This window comes from Copadichromis virginalis, linkage group LG17 (genome assembly GCF_057382275.1).
Source record: "Copadichromis virginalis isolate Kocher_CV1m ecotype Utaka linkage group LG17, C_Virginalis_male_GT1.1, whole genome shotgun sequence".
NCBI lineage: Eukaryota > Metazoa > Chordata > Actinopteri > Cichliformes > Cichlidae > Copadichromis > Copadichromis virginalis.
This window is the reverse complement of record NC_140634.1, coordinates 5,849,070-5,872,438: the sequence shown is the minus strand read 5'-3', so window position 1 is coordinate 5,872,438 and position 23,369 is coordinate 5,849,070. Positions and strand designations below refer to the sequence as shown.

Below are 23,369 nucleotides of genomic sequence, written 5' to 3'. Positions count from 1 at the left end.
CACTCATTTTCATACACGGGGGACACCAGAGACACATCTTGCTTTAGTGCAGTCTATGCAATGCAAATGCATAGCATCAAAAATTCACTTCAGGCTGTGTCCCCTGTTGTAGAGTAGTTTCTATACACCACACTTTCCTCCAAAATCAATTCTGTCTATTGATATTTCATTTGAATCCGTTTCGGTAGAGCTGCCATTGAGAGCCAGATACACGAACGTGTCTTCAAGCGCTCTCAATTCTCCTGCTAGCATGTTGCCAGCTTTACCGCTGCTACCGCCGAGGGACTGCAAACACATTAGGAGTGGTATTACTCTTGACGTTGGGGCTCGCGCAACAGCAAGCCCCTTCAAGGTAATTATTCTCACTGGGCGTTTTGAATGGCTTGGGACTGCCTGCTTTGCGGATATACGTGGCTCTTGCAGCAGGGGGCAACTTAATATAATAGGTTTTAAAAATGGCTGGAAAACGGCAGGTGCTGCCTTATTTAGAAGAGTCTGCCCATTTTAGTCTGTGAAGGAGGGAAATGGGAGGGTTGGTTTTGGTACAAACTCAGCCCCAGTAAGAAAAAAGGTGATTGTTACTGATGATTTTGTAACTGTAGAACACACCTCTGCATTTGTTAATAAGCTTATTAAATGTAAGAATAATGTAAAGGATTGTGCAGAGGCCTTGTAACAATATTGGGTGATAGTTTGATAGATTATCACTGTCGGTTTTTGTGTGTGTATATGTATACATGCATATTAAAATATATATGAAATATAAAAAATGTGTGTGCGTGTCCGACCTTTTTGGAAAACGGATTTCTCTGCCCTCATTAAGATGTCTGATCAGACTCGGAGCTCTCCTCCCAGCTCTCCCTCTCTCTTTTTCGCATGTTTTTTGATGTGGAATTCAAAGCAGCTGCAAATGTATTTTTTATCTGGCACACATTTCGCCGAGCGTCTCTGCCCACCCCTTCTATGCAGAGTGCGTTGAAGGAGAATAGTAATGACTTTGGCCTTGTGGGACTCTAAATGAGCGGAGTTCAAATGCAGCCTGTACATCACAGGACCCGTCAATCAGCAACGGCCAGTGCCAGGTCTGCAAGCAGAGGGAGCCAAAAAGTGTGCACACGTGTGGTTGTATGTTGCTAACCCAGATGAGGGTGGGGGGGTTGGCAAGGTCCACTTGGAGGCATGGATCAAAGCACCAAAGCTTGGTGCGGTGCAGAACAGCCTGCTACTCTGCATACCCCCCACCCCCCGTTTTGTGGGTATGGCAGAAACCAGCATTTAGAGTGAACAGTACATGTAGCTCATTTTAGGCTGTCGCTGGGCGCTGAAACAGGTGAGAAAGAACTGATAGGTCATGTGCGACGTTTCATTTTTTGACATCTTTAATACTTTTGGGCTTTTGTGCGCTCAAGGACAGTGCCGTCGTAGAGCCGCATCACACCAGGTTCCAGTGGGGACTTGTTAAAGAGCTAGGCCTAATGAGGAAGAAAAAGCAAGCAGCTGTGTAGGAAATGATGAATTCCAAGAGTTTTTATTTTTAATTGGCTTTTTAAAAGCTCATTGTGATTTGAGATAAAAGAATGCTGCTTATCCTTTTTTGGACTGATGACATCAGTCTTATCCCTAATTGCTAACAGTCAAGAATCTGCATTTTGGGAACACTAGTGCACTCTTATCACAATTTTGCCAAAATTTCCCCTTTTCCCACTCATTTTTCCACTGTGTTAGATCAGTCAGACCCCGAAGCCTTGCTCCGTTTTCACCACCACCACCATCTAGAGCGCTTTCTTTTTTTTAAGGCCCTCAAAAAAGATAAGGAGCAGACACTATAAATACTGAAGATGGTCTGGCCCACATATCTGCTTACATTTCCTGGTTAATTGCATCCTTCTTTATCGGCTACTTGGTCTGGTTTGGGCGGAGAAAGTTCAAATCTGTGGCCTCATTAAATGTTGACATGTATCACAAAGTGTCACAAGGGCTTGAGAACAATACGGTGACCAAACATTTCTGCGGTTCTGTTTGTTTGGAAGTTTGCTTTGTTGATGTAAATGATGGAGGCGGTTATTGTCAGCATTTCTTCTCTGAGCCCACCCACCATTCTTTTCCACTTTAATCTCTTCACATGTTGAGCATAACCTTAAGCTGAACTCGGAATGTCAGACACTGGTATTAATTGGCTCGACTGTCGTTACTGTTTTGTTAGCGTGCACCCATTGTAATTGTGTATATATATGTTTAAAGCCTATTTACATTTGAATTTTCACATTTGTGTCATATTTGTGTTTTTGTTAAACTGCACTGATGCATAGCGATAACTAACTCTGCCAAAAAAAAGAAAAGAAGTGATTCCTGTTCATTTCTCAATTTCTGCATAGTGTTACTTCATCTTAGGTAGTATTTGACTTAAACAAACATGTTGCTTGAGCAGTCAACGTTGTACCCTGTCAGGCTGTAAAAACTCTACTTTGCTCCAACCTTATCATTGTACATGCACATAAATTTACCAACTGTGCTCCCATAGACATTTTATTAGATACCCCTGGCTAGTACTGTTAGACACCCCCCCCCCCCCCCCCCCCCCCCATTCACACATTTTTTGCTTTCAGAACTGCCTTCCTTTCTTCTTCACACAGATGCCACACAATGCTGGAAACATTCCTCATGGATTTTGATCCATATTGAGTCGATAGAATCACACAGTTGCTGCGGAGTTGTTGGCTGCACATCCATATTGTGAATCTCCCTTTATGCCACATCCCAACGGCGCTCATGTGTTCAAGAAACCAGACTGAGATGCTTTGAGCTCTGTGACTTGGCATGTTTAAGTGCAGTAACCATCAGATGATGGGTACACTGTGCTCATAAGGGGTTTGACGGTCAGGAACAATATGTAGGTAGAATGTGGTGTTTAAATGATGCTCAGTTGGTGCTCAGTGCTTCAAAGTGTGCCAAGAAAATATCCCCCACACAATTACACGACCACTATCATTAGCCTGGCAGCATAGATTCGTGTTTTTGTGTGGTTTATGTCAAATTCTGACCCTGCCATCTGAATGTCACAGTAGAAAGCGAGACTCATCCGAACAGGCAATGTTTTCACACTTTTCTGTCCAATTTTTGTGAGCTTATGCAAGCTGCAGCGTCAGTTTCCTGTTCTTAGCTGACAGGAGTAGCAATCTGTGTGGTCTTCTGCAGCCGTAGCTCATCTGCTTCAAGGTTCAGCGTGCAGCTTAAGTTGTAGCTTGCTTTTGGCTTCCTATCAGCTCAAAGTAGTCTGACCATTCTACTCTGATGTCACCATGGCATTTTCGCTCAGCAAACTGGCACACTCTGGATTTTTTTCTCTTATTCAGATTATTCTCTGTAAACCGTAGGGTGGCAGTGTGGGGAAAATCCCAGTGGATCAGCAGTTTCTAAAATACCCAGGACAGTGGGTCTGGCACCAACAACCATGTCTTTTTTTGTAGTTACTTAAATCACCTTTCTTCTCCATTCTGATGGTTGATTTGGACTTCATTAAGTCGCCTTGACCATGTCTACTTGCCTAAACATGTTGAGTTGCTGCTGTGTGATTGGCTAATTAGATGTTTGCAGTAACAAGCAGTTGAACAGGTGTAACTAACAAAGTGGCTGGTAAGTGTGTATTCCACAACCACAGAAAAGCTGCATTTTCACTGTGGTCACTGTAGTGTTTTGTTCAAAATGACACTGGGGGGGGAATGAGGGGAAAAATGAAACGTCTGACATGGAGACAAACAGCAGACGTTGGGGCGCTTTAACAGATGCTTTGAATCATCCAAAAGCGGCCCTTCTTAGAATCACATTCATATGTATTCAGGGAACTGGGCATTAGCTTTGTTAGAGGAAAAAGCGGGAATCAAGCAGTTTTCCATGGAAAGTATTGTTCACTAGCTGAAACTTCAGCTTTAGAGGTCTGAGCAACAAATGATTCAGTTAGTGATGTAGTGTAGCTCAAATATAAGAAAGCATAATCTATTAGTTTCAGCTGACGTTTCATGTTCATTGATCTTATGTCTCCACATGCCATATATCTTTTATTAATTGTGCAATTTATGTAGATCTTGGTAAATATCAATATTTAGCAGGCCGACAAGCAATTCTCTAAAGTCTGATGAGCTCTGTGTGCACATCTGCAGGTTTTCGTTTTATAGGAAGTAAAGTGGTGGAGCAGTTGTAAATCTGTGCTGAGAGAAAAGCCAGAGCAGCTCCAACAACAAATGAGTTGGACACACGCTCTATAAATTCTCAAATGTTGCCTGTTTGTGTGCATTTAGGTTTGATGGAAACTTCAATATCAATGTCTCCAAGACCATCTGCTGTGACAGACTTTCCCCCACCGTCAACAACCGAGCTTTCAACCCCGGACGGGACCTCAACTCAGGTCTGTTGACACACACACACACACACACACACACACACACACACACACACACACACGGTACATACAGATCCAATGAGGGAACTATCATTTGGTAGTCCATGAGCTGGCCTGCTTTAACAAATTACTAGAGATGGACCGATCCGATATTACGTATCGGTATCGGTCCGATACTGACCTAAATTACTGGATCGGATATCGGAGAAAAATAAAAAATGTAATCCGATCCATTAAATATCACGAAAGCACCTCACAAAACTTGCAACACGCCGTAACTCGCCTCAGAACGTTAGCACGTCGGAGCCGTATGCATCACGTGATAGAGCGGCTGTGGCATGCGGGACCTGTCGGTGGTCTGGATAGCATGTGGAGCTTCGATGGCAACCCGGCATTTCATCTCCGACAAAGTTATCCCCGAGAGAAGTAAAGCAAGTGTGTAAGTCCATCTCTGAATGTTTGTAAAGCATTCCTGCGTTAAGCTTACCAAACGATATATGGAGCGACTGCCTCTTCTGGCTGCTACTTCAATCATGAAACTGCTTAATGATCAGCTGATCGGCTTTTCTGTCGCGAGTCCGTGTCTCTGGTTTGTTTTTGGCCCACTTTGCACCAGAAAGAGGAAACCAGCGGCTGAACAACAGAAGCACGTTTAAGCTTGATCAGCTGTTGTTAGAATTTATTTATTATTACTTTCTACTCGAGGATCTTTTTCTACGTAGCTGACGGCTGGTAACTGTGCAGGGGCGGATCTAGCAAAGTTTAGCCAGGGGGGCTGATAGGGCATTAACAGGGAAAAGGGGGCACAAAGACATACTTTTCTTTCTTATTCTCATTTAAAATGTCGAGCTTTTAATAAATAATTATCCGAATCTTACACCCAAAGTTTTAATTTGATGTAAAATGAATAGAAGTCAATTACTGTATATAGTAACTATTAAGTCTAATATATATACCCTAGTAAGCTATAGTACTTTTTCCTTTGGGAAGGTACCATCTGTGCAGTCTGCAATTTTGTTGAAGAAAGATGTTGAATCTATTTAATATTTCTTGAAAAATAATTGATTTCTGTGCATTTTTTTTCACACTGCATCAAATTAAGGTTGATTACGTCAATTAAGCATCATGAGGTGGAGCGTGAGGGGTGGTTCCCTATTTTTTATTTATTTATTTTTGTTGTTGCTGGGAGTTGGAACCCTATTAGTTAGGTTGCTTAATATTTACGCTAAGTACTCTTTAAAATACCAGAATAGGGAGGATGGTGTAGGTTTAAGTTTATTAGATTGATCAGTATTGCTGAACTATGAAATTTTTTTTTTTTTGCATATAGGTATAACAGAATAGCTTTAGTGTAGTTGTTGTTTTAAACTTGAGTATGAACTTATACAAAATGCAGCAAGATATTTAAAAAAAAAACCAGTTTTGTTGATTAAAAAACACTATATCGGATTCATATCGGTATCGGCAGATATCCAAATTTATGATATCGGTATCGGTATCGGACATAAAAAAGTGGTATCGTGCCATCTCTACAAATTACACACAGACACACACAACTTTTAAAGCATTCAAACTTTTAAAAGCCATTTTTTGACTTTATTTGAAGCAGGCAATCATTTGCCAGCAGTTGCCATGGCACCCAGTTTTTAAATTAAGAATGTGTGTTCTTTGCCTCTGCAGTGTTTTTAAAAAATATATAATTGATGTCAGATTAAAATAATAAGCTGTCTGTGTCCAAAGTACTCTGTTCGACTTTGATCTCTCATCTGCAGTTGTACTCGCACTTTATGTGTTATCATCCTGTTGAAAAAAGGCTTCTCAGTTTTGTTTTCATCAGCTCACATAAATCGGGTGCAATCGTATGCAATTGCACACATGCTGTACGCAACCTCGAAACTCCCCTTGTAGCTATTAGAAGTGATGGAAAGTAGTTTTATGGCGTTCTCCCTGCCTTGTTCCAAATTGCATAAGCACATTGCAGAATACTACCACATAAAACTCCCATATGTGTCTGCACTGCATGTCTTTCTGTATTTGATTAAGAATAAAATGGACAAAATTGACGAAAGGCAGGCAAAGGCAACTTTCCTCCTGCTGCTTTGTTTTCCCCAGTTCTGCTCCCTAGCATGCGCTCTCTATTTCCAGAAAAGAAGTATATGCACAGACTCCAGAATATTGAACCTGTTTCCTGATGTCTATTAACTTTACAGTTTTACTCAGTCACTTGTTAAAATCACTTCCAGCTATTCAGTGAGCTGCACTTTCATTTTTTGCTGGCCTTAGAGGTAAATCTCACTGATCAGTGAGAGACATTTTTACAAGTATTTTAAAAATATTGCCATCCAACGTTGTGTTGACCAGTTGTAATGATCAATTTAACTTCCAATTTAAAAAAAAAAAACAATTAAAAATGCATTCATTTATTATGTCCACATAATGCCCCTTAGTCACGGGTTGCCCTAGTAGCTAGTCCTTCCTGACACAACCCCAAAAGGCTTTGGGTCTCCTCCCCTAACTGAAGCAGAGATCTTTTATTTGTTAGGCGACTGTGTTAGCAACAACTCTGTGGAGCCAGTATCGTGCGGAATTGAGAGTAATAATTATTACTACTCAAAGCTTCCTAGATTTGGCTCTACAAATTGATATTTTCTAATCTAATGTTTGCTGCAAAATCCCAAAAATTTTCTGAGGACTTCTTAACTTACTTAGCCACATATCTGAGTCAAACCATGGATATAACCCATCTCCGTCATCTCATTGCTGCCTTCACCCAATTGCTTTTTCCCTCCCCAAATATCCCACCCTGGTACTTTTTCTGTAAACCATTCATAATGACTGCCATTCATAACACGTCACCATCGTCAGGGTTTTATTTTCCTTACGAGTCAGTCACGACAAGTTCATGTTACCCCTCCCCCCCACCACCACCACATTCAGCCCTCATTGACCCCCACACTCTCAGTGTATTCATTCCCTTCCATTTGTCTCGGCCCAGTCTAAACAAGCAGCCACAGAGGGGAGGGAGGGCCCGTGTGGGTGAGAGCAAGGGATAATTGAGAGGGAGAGAATGATAAATGAAGTTAGAGGAAGGAGGAGTGAGGGCTGATTGGAGAGTTTATTGTATTTTGTCCATTCTCTCTCCTCCTACCTTCCATTTTCTGTTGAATTGAAGGGAAAGATGGTGGATGGATTTGGAGATATCAGTACCAACAAGTTGGAGTAATCCATTTTCGGCCCTTTGTCTGAATTGTTTTTTTGTAGGCTGTCTTTTAAGAAGTTATAGCCACTGTCTAGGTTAAAGATGCTATGTGACAACAATTCATCCATCAATCTGAAGTATATGCACACTTGTACATACCGATATTCTTTCAGCACCTTTAACTCTCTTTAAACTTAAGTGCCACTGTATATACTGACTCATATTTAGCATGCCAGAGGCAATCTGCCATCTTTGACAAGCTGGCAAATAACAGTTTTCTTCTACTTACACAGCATTCATATGACTTTAGCTAAACTAATTATGACACTAATTACGGCATGTAGTATGATACTCAAGTAAAAGTGAAAAGTCGCCATCTAAAGCTGATTGGATCGGAAAAGACTACTCAAGTACTGAGTAACTGGTTGTAATGTCTGTTTTTTTTTAGTTTGTTTAAAGAAATGCACAAATTTTTAGTATTTTCAAATAGAATATATGTAAAACCATTAACAAAATAAGGCACAACAATTCTAATTTCCAGATTAGTTTTTAACAACAAAGCTTTTTTAACCAGTACCTACAGAAAACATTAGAACGAGGCAACTTCAACATATGTGTGTAGACACTAAAGCTAAAGAATGTCAGACTAGGGGTGGTTCTTTTAAATACAAAGAGGGAGCAAGCGAATCAGAAACACAGAGCACAGAGATGCGACAGGTATAATCAGGAAAAGTTTATTCCCCAATGTGGACAGCAGGAATAAAACAATAATTCTAAAAACAAGAAACAAAACAAACATCTGCAGTAAAATTCACCAGGAATAGATAAACGCAATTCTAACAAAACTATAAAATGTTCTTTGTATACTAAAATACCTCAATATACACAGTGGATTAACACAATGTCATATAACAACACTAAAAACATGCAATACAAACAGAATAAAATTATGCAAATAAAAACTACACTAAAATCAGATTAAAACCAATTATAAAAGACAAATACAAACTTCCACGATGTGATGTACATAAAAGAGGGCTCACTTTCCCATAAATAGTTTCTTCACTCAGTGAAATGATGGTTAAGCTTCAGCAGCAGTTGGCTCTCAAGGTTCTTGCTGTGAAGCTGTGACTGTTTGGCAGTGAACAGGAGTCCTGCCTGACTAAAAAGTCTCTCACAGGCTGCAGATGCAGGAAGAGCTGTATTGACTTTGATTGACAGCTTCTTGATGTGAGGAAAGCTCTGCAATAGATCCACTCCAGTGAATGGACATGAAAGGTACCTCTCCAGCTCCCCTGCTTCTGGCTTTCCTGACCCCATGGATCCAAAGAAGACATCTTCGTCAGATAGGCTGCTGTTTGTGCTGGCCTCATCCAGCTCTGTGTCTAGTTGATTTCTGATAAAGTTCAGACCTGTGGAAAGATGTATGGTTAGGTCTGTGCATTACTGTGCTGTATAGACTGCCGAGCTACTGGTGAAAGATTTTTATCACACCGGAGATGTTTGTTTCTAACTAACACTATAATCCCAAGTTACAGTAACAAGGAAAGTCATTATAAGTCAATATCTAGTGGCTCACAATTTAATGGATAAATATACCAGCTTTTAAGATGCTTCCCTCTGTGGACCAGGATGTTCTGAATCTTGGTAGAAGTATTGCAGCTGCAGTCATCTCAGGGTCTTTCATTATTTCTCCAAAACGTTTCTGGATCCCGTCCCGCAGCGCATCAACAAGAGGTCTACACATTTTGCAAGATGACTCCAGCCTCCTCAGCTTCTTCTGAGACAGCCTCTTGTATGTATTATTGGTAGCTTCTGCAGCAGTGGCATCAACTGTTGATATAAGATTGAGTAGATGACACGCACACTTTTGGTGCCTTGGAAGCTGGTACTCCAGACCTGTGTTGTCATTCAAAACAGCAAAGACATCTTGACACTCCACCTCTAACTCACTGTCTTCTGCATCATCAAGGATAGACCCACCATCCTCCTGCCATTTGGTTGTTTCTTCCTCTTTCTCCTCACCATATAATTGAAAGGCCTTCAAGAAATTTGAACCACTGTCGTCCTGGTCACTTTTTCTCTGATGTGATACTCTGAATGGATTTCTTCTAATGCTGCAGCAAGAACATCAAATGTATGCAAACCTTTAAGAGGTCTACAAGCTAGTGCAGCAGAATGCCTTTCAAAAGAGATGTCATCTATCCAGTGACAAGTCACTCCCAAGTAGCTATGCTGTCTGGCAGACCAGCAGTCTGTTGCGGTAGCAACATAGTTCACAGTGCTCAGTTTTTTGATGATTATGCTTTTCATGTTCTTCGCAGCTTCTTGTATTTTTGAGCACAATGTTTTCCTTGTCATTACTGTACACTGAGTTTGCAAGGTTTCCATCATAGTCTTGAAGGACGATGTCTCAACTATAGAAAATGGTTGGTTGGCTTCACATACAAACGTAAGCAGAAGCTTGTCAAACGTTGCTTGTGTTACCCGCCTAGAGCCAGTGAAAGAATCTGTAAGTTTTGCATTCTTCATAGGTGGCTCGGTGGAAGAGGACGACTTTCGTTTTCTGTGGTGGTCCATTAATTCTGTATACATCTTCATTTTGGTGGCGTGAACCCTCTGTTGGCAGAAAAAATAGACCATGAAACTACATGTGACTAAGCAATTTCTATACACTTTTTAAAAAACAATGTTCCCATATTTTTAACCCTCCTGTCGTGTTCACCTCCCCACCGCCATTGACTGAACGGCCCACTGAATGACCAAATGAAAGACACACTGAACGACCTACTGAATGGCCCACTAACGACCCACTGAACTGAATTTGGTGGTGAAAAATGTTTGTTATGCTAATTTAAGAGCTGTTAAAACAGACCACTCAATTTTGTCTGGGAGTGCTACAGTAAGGGGTGGGGGATGAATGAAACTGGAGAGTTCAACTAGCATAAAAACCATTTTTCACCACCAAATTCAGTTCAGTGGGTGGATTCCCATTCATTTTCTATGTTGGTCACTTTTGAACGGGAACACTACGTGTGCTAATAGAAGTCCTAACAGATGTTCATTAAAACACTCAAAATTCAAAGAGGTGATCATCACTTTTATATGTTCAAGTGCATAGTGTGGAAGGTATCATGAGGCAATCAGATGTAAAACACAATATTTGTGTGTTTTAAGTTGTAAATCAGTCAGATTTGATCCAAACACGACAGAAAGGGAAGAGAAACCAAAGTCGTGCCTACATTAAGTGAGTTTCCACACACACACACACACACACACACACACACACACACACACACACACACACACACACACACACACACACAAATAATTCCAGTTTAAGTTAAAAATAAGAACATATGCAAGGCTAAGCAGTGCAAGTCAATAGATTCTGCTTCAAAAAATGTTTAGAACCTTTATAATCTTTATAAACTTCTACACCTTAATAACTGTAGTTCTTTGAAGAAAGAGTCAAGACAAAAGTCACTTGTGGAGAAAAGAAAAATATTAAACCAGCTTAATTACTATTCTAATGTTTTTCTAGGAGAGAAAGGGAGTGATTCTGGATATGCACAATTTTTAAAATTTAATTTTTAATGTGGACAAGGCCTAAGACTGTGATCCTATAACCCATGGGTGCAAAGCTCCAGTCCTCGGGGACCAGTGTCCTCACCGCAACACACCAGAATGAAATTATTAGGTCATTAAATTTAGCCATTTAATTCATGTGTTAACCACTTAAGCATAGCTAAAAAGACATTTAGACCAAACTTACCGCGACATGTTTCCTCAGGTTAGATGTTGAGTTTTTGTACACTGAAATGTCTGTTTGTTTTGGCTCACACAGAAGACATCGCATTATATAGCTGTTCTTTTGTACTCCTTTAAAGCGAAACATGCTTTGTATATGTGGCCAAGGGTGTTTATCCTCTTCAGTTTTGGTGCAGACAGTTGCCTCTGCCATTTCTTGATGTGTTTCTTCAGTCTGTGTCCACTAGTTTGAAAGGCTTGGGCTGCTCGGCCTGCCTTTTATATCTGGTCATGAGACTACATGGCTACGTCTGATTGGTGAAAGAGTTACAGGTAGCCTCCAGGCGGCATGATCCATTATTAGTAGTATTATCCAATGTGTGAAATTAATTATTTTTAAAAAGTAGTAAGTCAAATATTGTCAAATATAACTTAGTAAAAGTAGTGTTTGTTCTTCACAAATGTACTCAAGTAAAAGTAAAAAGTATGGTGCAATGAAGGTAAAACAATATGTTCTTCTAAAACGTAAGTAAATGTAACTCGTTACTACCCACCTCTGCTTGCAGCAGTTGTATGTCATTGTTCCCACCTTTAGGAAATACTTTAATTCTCACACAAAACACATAGTACATATAATATTTACTAAACAGGAGAAATCTAAACATTTTCCATAGTTTGCATGGTTTGCGTTCTAGTATATACAATAATGAGAAAGTGTCTGTGTGGTTAAGGGGAGTGTGCTGCCTGAGAAAAGCACAGGAAGCTGAGCAGGAGCAGTCACTAGTTGTGAAATCACTTGACTTCTGGATTAGCTGGAGCTGATTTTGCACTCAGACCTCATTGACTCAAACTGGCAGGCTACAGACCATTTAATGTGTGCTATAGGCAAACATTTGCATTCTTACATACAAAAGTTATTTGGTAGAAAAGTAAGTAAAGAAAACAGAAATTCACAGGAAATAAATGCTGCTGTGAAAGCATTTTAAAAAGTTCTCCTACAATCTCCTCAAAAAGAAATATATTAAAGTGGGGCTAGAATGAGGATACACTTTGGAGAGTGCCACTGGAAGTGTAATATCTGGATCATAGTAAGTGTGGTCATTTGCTGATAGTCAAGAGTAGTAAGCGTCATAACTTTTGCACTGTCCACTTCCTGCTGTGACAAAACAAATTTCCCACGTGTGGGACTAATAAAGGTTATCTTATCTTATCTTATCTTAAGATTGGAGGAAATGGCTTTCATTTAGTTCCAGTTTCTTAGCTTGTCTCAATAGGAAGATCTAAACATTTGTGGCAGAATGGAGTACTGTAGCCTGACAGATGTATACAGAACCCTTCTTCCACTGTCAACACAACTGAGTGGTTCCTGTTTATGTGAAGCCCGGAGAGACGGATGGAGTGGCTGGGCAGGGATGATGTATGATTGGCAAACCTGCTATGTCTCCAAAAAGACGTTCCTCGCAAAGTAAATGTAGCCTTGCGTTGAAGTTTATAATGTTTGACCCTTGGACAGTTTCACAGCAGCTCTCTGATTTATCTGTTTTCTGTAACTTGTTTAAGCGTTAGTTGAACATTTGGCTTGGGGTTTTTTTTCCGTCCCACCCTTAGAGGAGGGAAAACAACTGTGGTTTGTAATGTATCTGGAAGGTTGGAGAAGGTCAAAACAGGTTCTCTTTAGCAGGTGATTAATTTAATGTGATCACAAGCCAAGAACCACATTTTGGGGATCATAGAAACCCAGCTGACATGCAATGGCTGGTAGTTAGCATGTCTGGGAAAGACTGTAGCTATAATTAACAAGTAATTTTAAATCCAATTTGAGGTAATGGAAAAAATCTTACAAATAACAAGAATTAGTCAGCGAAATGGCAAAATGGCTGGTGAGAAAGTAGAGCTGCTAACAAAACCACAATCATTTTTTTTTATTTCTTGCTAAAAAAGTAAACACTCCAGTAAGACTAAAGTCTTTACAAAGAAAAAAAGGATTGTAGTCTTGCGTGGCTAATAAAACCAAAGTAGTTGTTCAAAATGGCCATTTGTGTTACTTACTTCCTTCAGTCTGCTGCCAAATGTAGATGTACACTAGGAGGACTGTTCATTTATAATAGTATTGTTAGTTCCTTTGGCACACTGAGGCTGATTGGATTCACCACGGCTGGTCTGCATTCCTGTATTTTAATCAATCAAAGGCTGTTTTAACAGCTGCATTGTATTATTTTAATGAAGCCTACTTTGATGGTTACGGTCTATTTCTTCTCTGTCTCTGTTTTTTGCCTTGCGAAGGACCCAAAGTTTCTATTTGTGTCTCACTAGCTTCATCCCACCCCCCACCCCACGCCTCATTGTGAAAGGCCGTTTTGTGTTGCAGTCAGTGGAAAGGAAGTTGTTGGCTTTGTGATGGGGTCTCTGTGAAGATACTGTTGACTTTGTGACCCAGTTTAAAAAAAATCACTCTGTTAGTTTTAAGCAAATAGGCTTCAGGCCTCTGCAGAGGTTGTATTTGGCTGTTATTTCTAGAGTCTGTCCAATACTGGAGTTCTCAGGGTTGGTGAGGACATTAAGGAAGTAAAATATTTTGCTAACAATATATCCGCTAACGTATAATAACAGCTAATATTATTTATATGCTCACATAAAATATATAAAATAGTATGTGTATCTTTTTACTTCCCCCACCCCCACCCCCCAAAACCTTATAATTATTGTGGGTTAGTAATGATGCAAATAGCCAATTTTAGCATGTTCTTAAAAAAAAAAAGTATTTTGTATTAATTTCTTCTGATTAAAAATATAATCACAGTTCACACAGTGTTATCACAGTAGGCTGGTGAATAGGTCAGTAGTGCCTCTGAAGCCTTAGCTATGCTTTACAGGCCTGTGAGGCTCCGCTTGGGTCAGGGTGGCATAAATGTTTGCTGTTCGACAGTGAGTGCGATTGGAATTGTAGGCGTCCACATGTCTGCCTGACAACGCGGGCTCGTCCTTTGAGAATTTACATTACAATGAATCGAGTACACATGTGCCCAAGAAGTATAAAAGAAGCATAACAGGATTGACTCCTTGAACATTATGACTCCAGCTGTCCCTGTAAGTATAATTGAGTATAATCGTGACTAAAGGGGGCAAATTTAGCTGTTTTTCTATTCAATTCAAATCAGTTTTATTTATACAGCGCCAAATCACAACAACAGTCGCCTCAAGGTGCTTTATATTGTAATGTACACCCTACAATAATACATACAGAGAAAAACCCGACAATCATATGACCCCCTATGAGCAAGCACTTTGGCGACAGTGACAAGGAAAAACTCCCTTTTAACAGGAAGAAACCTCCGGCAGAACCAGGCTCAGGGAGGGGCGGAGCCATCTGACGTGACCGGTCCCAGGATTCTTGGTTATGTTTAGCAGACTGTATCACATAAGTAGAGTTCTAATTTCAGACAAAAGCCAGAGTTCAAATACAAGAAATTTAACCAGTAGTTTAACAATTTGAAATTGTTCTTCATTAATTTATGCTGGCACAGTTGTGTATGGTATAGCCAGGCCTAAACAGATGTATTTGTCCTTGTCATATGTTAAGATGTAAGCAAGCCTGCCTATTGATCTGTTATGAATTTCTCTGTCTGTTATGTATATATCTAATGAGGCCTGTAATAGAGAGAGAGAGAGAGAGGTAGTGGCGTGCAACAGCGGTTTAGATTATCCAGGGTTGTTCTCTGGAGAGTATTTCCTGTCTACTCTCCCTCCTGTACAGCGCTGGCATTGTTAGATATGTTGTCCTGTGTTGTAGCAGCTGCACATGTCTGTCTCATTGTGTTAAACATGCGAGATACTATAGGTCAAATCAGGTCAGATGTATTTTTAATGCTCAGTTTTTAATGTAGTGCCTGGAAGAGCTATACAGTCTTAACTCTATGGACAGGACAATATGACCAGCAACACTTTATGATCATCGCCATCAGGCGTTGAGGTGTTATTGAAATGTAAAACATCACTGCAATGATGCATGAACATATCATGTAGCATATTTCTTTAGGGCTGATCTCTCATGTAGATGCTTTGTCACTCACTTGCAGTCTCACTCCTGAAATATGTAGTGTTTCTCACAACTTGCACGCCAAATCCAAACAAGAAAAGCTTCCAAGTATGCTGAACTTTCTGACTACATATTTTCCCATTTGCCCCATTCAGCTTTAGTAATGTATTTTTCTTTTTCCTTGTTCTCACTCGCTCTCTCCCTATTGCAGTGTTGGCAGACAACCTGAAGTCCAACCCGGGTATAAAGTGGCAGTACTTCAGCTCGGAGGAGGGCATTTTCACAGTCTTCCCCGCCCACAAGTTCCACTGTAAAGGAAACTACGAGCACCGCAGCAGGTATAGAACAGCCACTGTCGCTTATAACACGTGTTGTTGTACTTCAGCTGTTTTCAATGTAAATAAATAAGATTATAGGTACAACTTGCACTTTGTCAGCAAATGTCACACATAATAATGGAAAAGATTGTTCAAGTGTGATGCTTCGGCAGCTCATTCCTGCCTTCATCTTCCTCACCCTCTTCCACCCCCCTCCCCGCCTTCCGTCCCTCCTCCTCTGCCAGTTGCTGTGGGGTGGCCTAGAGGGCATGTTGATGGCATCCTGCCCTCATACACCCCGACCACACATGCCATTGGTAGGAATGTGGCTCTTTACCACTAAAGCCTACTGGAATTTCACACCTCCAATGTTATGGGGTTTTTTTCTCCTTCTCCCCGCCCCCCACCCCACCCCATTGCTGAAAGCCATCTCTCTCATGCTCCCTTGTGCATTTCGCATTGGCCTCTGTTTTCTTTTTAATATTCCTTTTGAGTTGTTGTTGTTTATTTCTCCCATTGCTGTTCAAGTCAGTGAGTTTGGCGTGCAGCCATGGGAGAAATGACGTTGCTTGGCTTGCTTCAAGTATGAATGAGGCTTTGTGAGTACATCACTCGTGTTAGTGTCGCTTTGTCCAGCAGACCACACACAAAGAGCCACTGACCCCCTACAGTCTGCACCGTTCTGCAGCTCCACCTGCTTATAATACAAGCATAATACATACAGTGATACCTCAAATGACAAGTCTCACCAAATCAATGAGCGGTATGCAGCCGAATCTTCAACATTTGATATACTGTGTTTGTACTATTTTTAATTAAACATTTAGTTCTTTTTTTCTTTCTTTTTCTTTTCTTTTCTTTACTTGACACAGTATCCCAACTTTTTAGGAAACTTAGCTGCAGTAAGCAGTATTTTAAGACCAAACCAATGCTTTCACGCTATGTTGCTTGAGTTGCTTCTGAAAGAAACATGTCATTACTCGACAACAGCCACACACGGTGGTAGTTGTTCTTTAGAGGTGCAATTTTCCATAGCAAATGCTGCAGGTCGTCAGACAACTGTAGCCTCACTTTTCCAAAACAAATTCAGTTGGTGTGTGGAGAGGGGGGGAAGTAAGATGTAAACAATAAATCCTGTTTTGTTTTGTTGAGACTTAGACTCTTAGTCCTTATTCACTGAGTTTAAAAACATGAAGTGTTTTTGTTTTGAGAAGGTTGATGACAGGTCATATTGCTGGATTTCAAAATATTGTCATATTTCTTCAAACCCCAACCACAATCAAGCATTATTAACCAAACATCCTTACTTTTGGATGATTCTTTTTTATATAGCTGCAGGTTGGGTAACACTGTGTAATCCCCTCATCTCCAACCGCTCGCAGAGGATGGCCGCCCCTCCCTGAGCCTGGTTCAGCTGGAGGTTTCTTCCTGTTAAAAGGGAGTTTTTCTTTCCCACTGTTGCCAAAGGGCTTGCTCATAGGGGGTCATGATTGTTGGGCTTTTCTCTGTTTGCTTTGTATTATCGAAGGGTCTTATAGAGTGCTTTGAGGCAACTGTTGTTGTGATTTGGTGCTATATAAATAACAAAATTGAAAATTGAATAATATGGTCCACAACTAACAGTGTGAGTCACCTATATTTAAATAGACTTTCGATGCATTTTATTTTAAATTGCAAATTAATTATATTTACTTACAAATACTTAAAAATATGTACACTAGAGTAAGAGGGTAACGAATCAGGTGTGTGCAAGAAACAAAAAATAATTATACTATAATTAGTTTTCATAATTTGTATGTAATGTATAAGTAATTTCATATAGTACATGAGTAATATAGAATGTTGCCTAAGTTTAGGTATTTTACAGGCAAGGACACAGAAATGATACAAGTACTGTGCAATTTCATCCTAATTTTGAAGGAAAATAAATATTATCCCATTTCACATGTTAATACAATGTGCATTTTGGCTTGCAGGCTGTATTATGGCATTAATTTTTTTAACATCTTCATAAACTATTCATTCTGTGATGTGTATGATGGATGTCTTATTGCATTTCTGCAAAATTACCCAAAAGTAACGTAGTACTTAAAATTACTTGCAGTATCTTTTCCTGTAAAGCACCCAGAGGTTATGCACTATGTAAAATTACTTACACATTACTTACAATTAATTATGTACTGCCTAAATTTACTTACAGTATTATTATTTCTGTGTATCTACCTTTAACTATTTGTAGGTGAATATCATTAAATTGTAATTTTGAATAAAATTCATTGAAATTTCATTTAATTACAGGGGAGTTATGTCACAGTTGCAGACTGTATTATAAAGTGTTACCAACTCTGTAATGACAGCATAGTGAAGAAGGTGCCAGACTTCCTCTAAAACTATGAAACTGCTAGGCAACAGAGTATGTTTATAATTTAAAACATATATCTGTCCATATCCCGTTTGTGTATCTGTGTGTGTACCTGCGCAGGCCTGTGTACGTTTCTGCAGTGCGTCCACAGTCTAAACACATTGTGGTTATGATCGACCACGGAGCCTCCATAACTGACACCCAGCTTCAGATCGCCAAGGACTCAGCGCTTGTTATCCTGAATGCCATAGATGAGCATGACAAGGTTTGTGAAAGGGGACGCTTTTCTTCATTATCAGGCATCTGTATTTACATCTCTTATCATTCTTGGTTTGATGGCCCTTTTGCTCCTTCCCAGATCTCCGTACTTTCGGTGGCAGAGACCGTTCGCTCCTGCTCTCTAGACCAGTGTTACAAAAGTCTGCTGTCTCCAGCCACCAGCGAGACGAAAAGGAAGATGAGCACCTTTGTGTCGAACGTCAAGGCGTCTGATGGAGCCACGCAGCATGCAGCTGGCTTCGAGAAGGCCTTCCAGCTGCTTCGAAACACCACCAGTCACAACAAACAGAGCAGTAAGTCTCAGATAAGAAGACACTAATGTAGATTTAGCATGTTTTCATCACTGAGTTTGATAGTAGCAAACGTGCGTTTGTGTATCAGCCACAGACATGGTGATCATTTACCTGTCATCTGGCGTCACGTCTCGAGAATCATCGGAGCTGGTGAAGAGAGCCACGCTCAGTGTGGTCCGGCAGGAGAACCGGCACCTCAACAACTCTGTCATGATCCTCACGTACGCTCTCATGAATGGTGGGTGAAAACTTTATTATTTTTCACCTGAATGTTTACATTTAATTTAGTCAGGTTTTCTGTTATAAGGAACTATTCGACACAGTTAATGAAATTCAGTTTTTCTATTTACCGTACCTCTGGACGTGTATTTTTTTTCTCTACACTTCTTGATCTGGTGCTTCATTCCTTTTGGCTCTGCTGGGACTGAAGGTTAGAGAGGTGCTTTTAAAACCTCAAAGGCTTTTTGTTTTCTGTGTTTGTGCCTGCCTGTGCAGTAAGTACGCTTCCTTTTCCTCTAAATTTGTCCTTGTCCTTCCATCTGCCTCCTAATTCCCGTCTCCCTCTGCATCACACGTACACCCGTGTCTGCTGCGCTTGCTTTAGTCCACCATTAATACAAATTATTTTTGCATCGAGAAATGGAAATGAGGTACATCTAAGAGCAGAGAGAGTGAGACTTCAAAGAGCGTGCTGCTCACCCTCTGTGTGACTGACAGAGGACCTTGGCTCTTTAAAGGGAGATGATGAAAAGGATGCAGAAATCTATCCTCCTCTGAGTTTATTAGCATTGCATATTCAGAAAAAACATTTGTATTGTTGCTGATGCTGCTGCACACAGCTGAAAGGCCTGCTGTGGGAGTCTGATTCCCTGCATCCCCTGCCAAATGTGAAGTGCTGATTGTTCAAGGAGATCAGCAGTCTCCTGTGTTTGTCTCTGTTGTCCACCTCTGTTACCAAAACAATGTCTGATACTCTGTCCAAAACACTGTCTTGTCAGCTAGAATATGGTTTCGAATCTCCACTGGACATGTTGATGCTATCTAACAGTTGCACTATTTAAAAATAAACCGCTCGCCATATTTTCTGATCGGGGGGGGGGAAGTAAACCTTAGTCATGCAAAACAGAGAATACACTTCTTTTTCTTCTTTACTAACCAACTAATACACTGATATATGAGATATTTTTAGCCATTACCTGATTTTAGACCCACAAGTGAGTTCACAGTACAGTACCATGCAAGTCTTGAGTCACCCCTCATTTGTTTGTTTTGCTGTGAAAACCAGTTCATTGACACGTGCAAACATACATGAAAATACATCATATAATCATTTATTATTGTTCTATTCCTGAGAAGTACTCTTCAGGAGAAGTTCTCCAGGCTTTTTGAAGGACATTTATTGCTCTTTGGAGTCTGGAGAGGCCAACCCATGACTGATTACTGATATTACTATTACTGGTTCCATTCTTTTTTTTTTCTTTTTTTTTCTATCCCAGTATGCTTTTATTGCTGTTATGGATCATTGTCATACTAAAAAAATGAAGCCATTCCCATTCAGATGCTTTCCATATGATATGACAGTTCTTGAGTTGTAGTCAGGAGTCACTTTGCTCTTCAAAAGTATTATTTTATGCTTGTCAAAATGTGGTATCTTTGGCATTTAAAAAAAACAAAACAAGGGAATCTGGCCTGGAAACCTACTGGAACTATTGGTCAAGATAACTTTCAAAGGATTATTACAAGAAACCAAGCTATAAAGAAATGGGAACTGAGGGGGACATTACTGTTGCACATTAGTGTTGATTTCACAGAATTATCTTGCAGTAAACTCAATTTCTTCTAATATTAGGCTGTTTAAAGGTACTCTTGGTAGTGGTAGAAACATAAAGGAGCATTGATTTTGCAAGTTGGTATATGGTGCACATCTACCATTTCATTTTTTTTTTCTCGTGCAGGCCTGTGTCAGATTGAATGAAAAAGCTTGTTAATGTCAGGTCATAGCAGTCACACCAAACAAAGGAGGTGAAAAGAATGATGGATTGCAAACATTTTTCCCTCACAGGTTAAAGTGAACAGATACAAGTGGATAAAAAATCCACTCTGGTTGAAACTGCCACCCGTGGCTGCATTGGCTCCCTTATCAGGCCCAGTGTAATGATCACAGGAGCAGAGCCCTGGCATTAAAAAGGAATTCTGCTGTAATCCATTCAGCGATTGGATACTTGCTCTATCCTTCCCAATAGGTTGTCAGATGCCAAATGTTCCATGTCACAGCTGTCAGGGCCAGCCACAGTTATTCGTCCTCGTCTAAATGACCTTATGAGGCTTGGAAAGATGGTCTGAAGTGTGCATTAAGGTCTCAATTGTATATTTTCTTTAAAGCGATGAGGGATTCGTTTATGTCACAATCTCTGAGCTTGACAGATGACAGCTGGGCTTGGCAGATGCATGGGACTGTACAGGTAAAAGCTTATAGAGATCATGATGCAGGATCACAAGTTGGGGCTCGCTGGTGATGGCAAATCAGTTTGAAATTTTGATGGCAGTGTTAGTTATGATCCAGATGACGCAAGCTCATTGCTGATGACCAGAAGATTCATTGCGCTAAAAATTGAACTTGAAATTGTTTTGAATTAACTGACCGTTTGGTGGAAAGGATGTGACTTCTTCTCCTACTCCTTCAAGGAATTGTCTTGTTGCTCGTAGGGACATGAAGAAGAGTGGGTTGCCTTTTTATAATAGGAATTTGAGTCATGCACTCTTTAGTGAAGAACTATTTACTCTTTTTAGCTCCGCTTCAACCACTCCCTGCTCTTTTGATTTGCACAATTACCCTGTCCAACAGTCCTGTAGCCAAACCATCTGCTATGGATTTGTTCCTAATATCCCTGCTTGATTAAATCAAACAAATTCCTTCATCGAGTCTACTCTTTCTTTTTTTTTACGCTCATATTCTACACCGCTCCCTCCTCTTGCAGAGGGAATTACAGGCCTGAAGGAGCTGGCCTTCCTGAGGGACCTCGCCGAGCAGAACTCATTGAAGTACGGCGTTGACCGAACATCTGACCGAGACCGCTCGTCTGGGTCAGCAGGAGCTTCAGTAATGCCGGTGGTGAAGGGCAGCATGATGGTGCTGAACCAACTGAGCAACCTGGAAACGACAGTGGGGCGTTTTTACATCAATCTGCCCAATCGCATGATTGACCTGGCTCGCTTCAGCCTACCCTACACCGACCCGATGGGAGATGGTGAGTAGTGTGGCCCGAACTGCACCAAAGGAAACTTCATACTGAACTGATGCTGAACCACAACTGGCAGCCATTGCTTTGTCAACCCTCATGGTAGTGGTAAATAAGTAAATAAGGCAAAAAAAGGAACACGTCATTATATGGGCACACACTATTGCAACAAAATTAATATGACAGTGCAGTGAGTAAATATAATTAAAAGATAAATGCATTGTGCGGATTATTACAAAATCCCTGCATTGTGATACCATACTTATCACGAGGAAGTAATATCATGTTGAGTTACTCTAATTCCTGATTAGCTTTGAAATCCTCACATTTAGGTCAGTTGAGACCTTTTTGACGGCATCAACACCACATTTAATCTTTTATTAGCCTCAACTTCTCAAAATGTAAAACAGTCCAGCCACCACTTTAATCACACTCTAGATTTTGTTCTGTCATATGGCATATTTAAATGTGCAATAATGGATTAAAAAGCAGTGGGTAAAAAATGCAAATGCAGTAGATGTCTTTCTGTAAGTGCTATAACTAAGTTTAAGTTGTTATCCAATTCAGTGCCGTGTGCCAATACAGTGCCGAGCAGCTAGCTAAACTCTACAGACGTTGATCATCTTGTATTATTGTACGCTCTGTATTATTTAATGTTATTTACTATATAAAGTACAATATAAAGCGCCTTGAGGCAGCTGTGATTTGACACACTATATAAATGATAAGTGGACTGGTTCTTATACAGAGCTTTTCTGCTCTCCTGGAGGACTTTATAGGTGCTTTATACAACACGCCTCATTCACCTATTTACACCCATTCATAAAAGCGCTTAGTGTGGCAAGCTTAAACCTGAAGTGAACCTTACATAGTTGCCTGTACTTTCCACAGGGTTTATTATGACTGTGAGCCGGCCGTGTTATTTTGGTAACCAGCTCCTGGGAGTGGTTGGGGTGGATGTGAACTTGGCGTACATCTTGGAGGATGTTACATACTATCAAGACTCGCTCGCGTCATACACCTTCCTTATTGACAACAAAGGTGAGTCACACAGAGGTGGTAATCAGCTTAGTGCAAACCTTTTCATCAGAAACCAGTCTCTTTCTGTCACTCACTCTCTCACTCACTCACTCACTCACTCACTCACTCACTCACTCACTCACACACACACACACACACACACACACACACACACACACACACACACGTCTTTTCATGATCGCAGAAGAATCGGCAGGATTACCTACAGCCAGACTTTTTTGTTGTGGTCCGCCTCAAATCTCTTCTCGACTCGTTTTCTCTTCGTGTGCAGTAATAACAGTTTTCCCAGGTAGTGCTAAACGCAGCGGAGCAAATCCAAGTGTCACATTGCCACTTTTGCTTGGCCTCGCCTGCACAGCAAATATCAATCAGGAAACTAGTCAGTTTTTTAAATAAGCACACTTTGTTGTTTATTTGCTTCTAAATGGAATTACACTTCATTTTGTGTCTCAGCTTC

At 40.4% G+C, this 23,369-nt stretch overlaps 1 protein-coding gene across 1 annotated transcript in view; it reads left to right on the top strand.

Annotated features, from left to right (window-relative positions):
- Window positions 1–23,369, top strand: part of cachd1 (cache domain containing 1) — a 101,842-nt gene that overhangs the window by 51,883 nt on the left and 26,590 nt on the right. Inside the window, exons 4-10 of the mRNA XM_085436323.1 lie at window positions 4,296–4,402; window positions 15,593–15,719; window positions 18,181–18,325; window positions 18,419–18,632; window positions 18,721–18,870; window positions 21,611–21,880; window positions 22,763–22,912. Of these exons, the coding sequence (XP_085292449.1) occupies window positions 4,296–4,402; window positions 15,593–15,719; window positions 18,181–18,325; window positions 18,419–18,632; window positions 18,721–18,870; window positions 21,611–21,880; window positions 22,763–22,912 (1,163 nt within the window). The remainder of the gene's footprint in view (window positions 1–4,295; window positions 4,403–15,592; window positions 15,720–18,180; window positions 18,326–18,418; window positions 18,633–18,720; window positions 18,871–21,610; window positions 21,881–22,762; window positions 22,913–23,369) is intronic.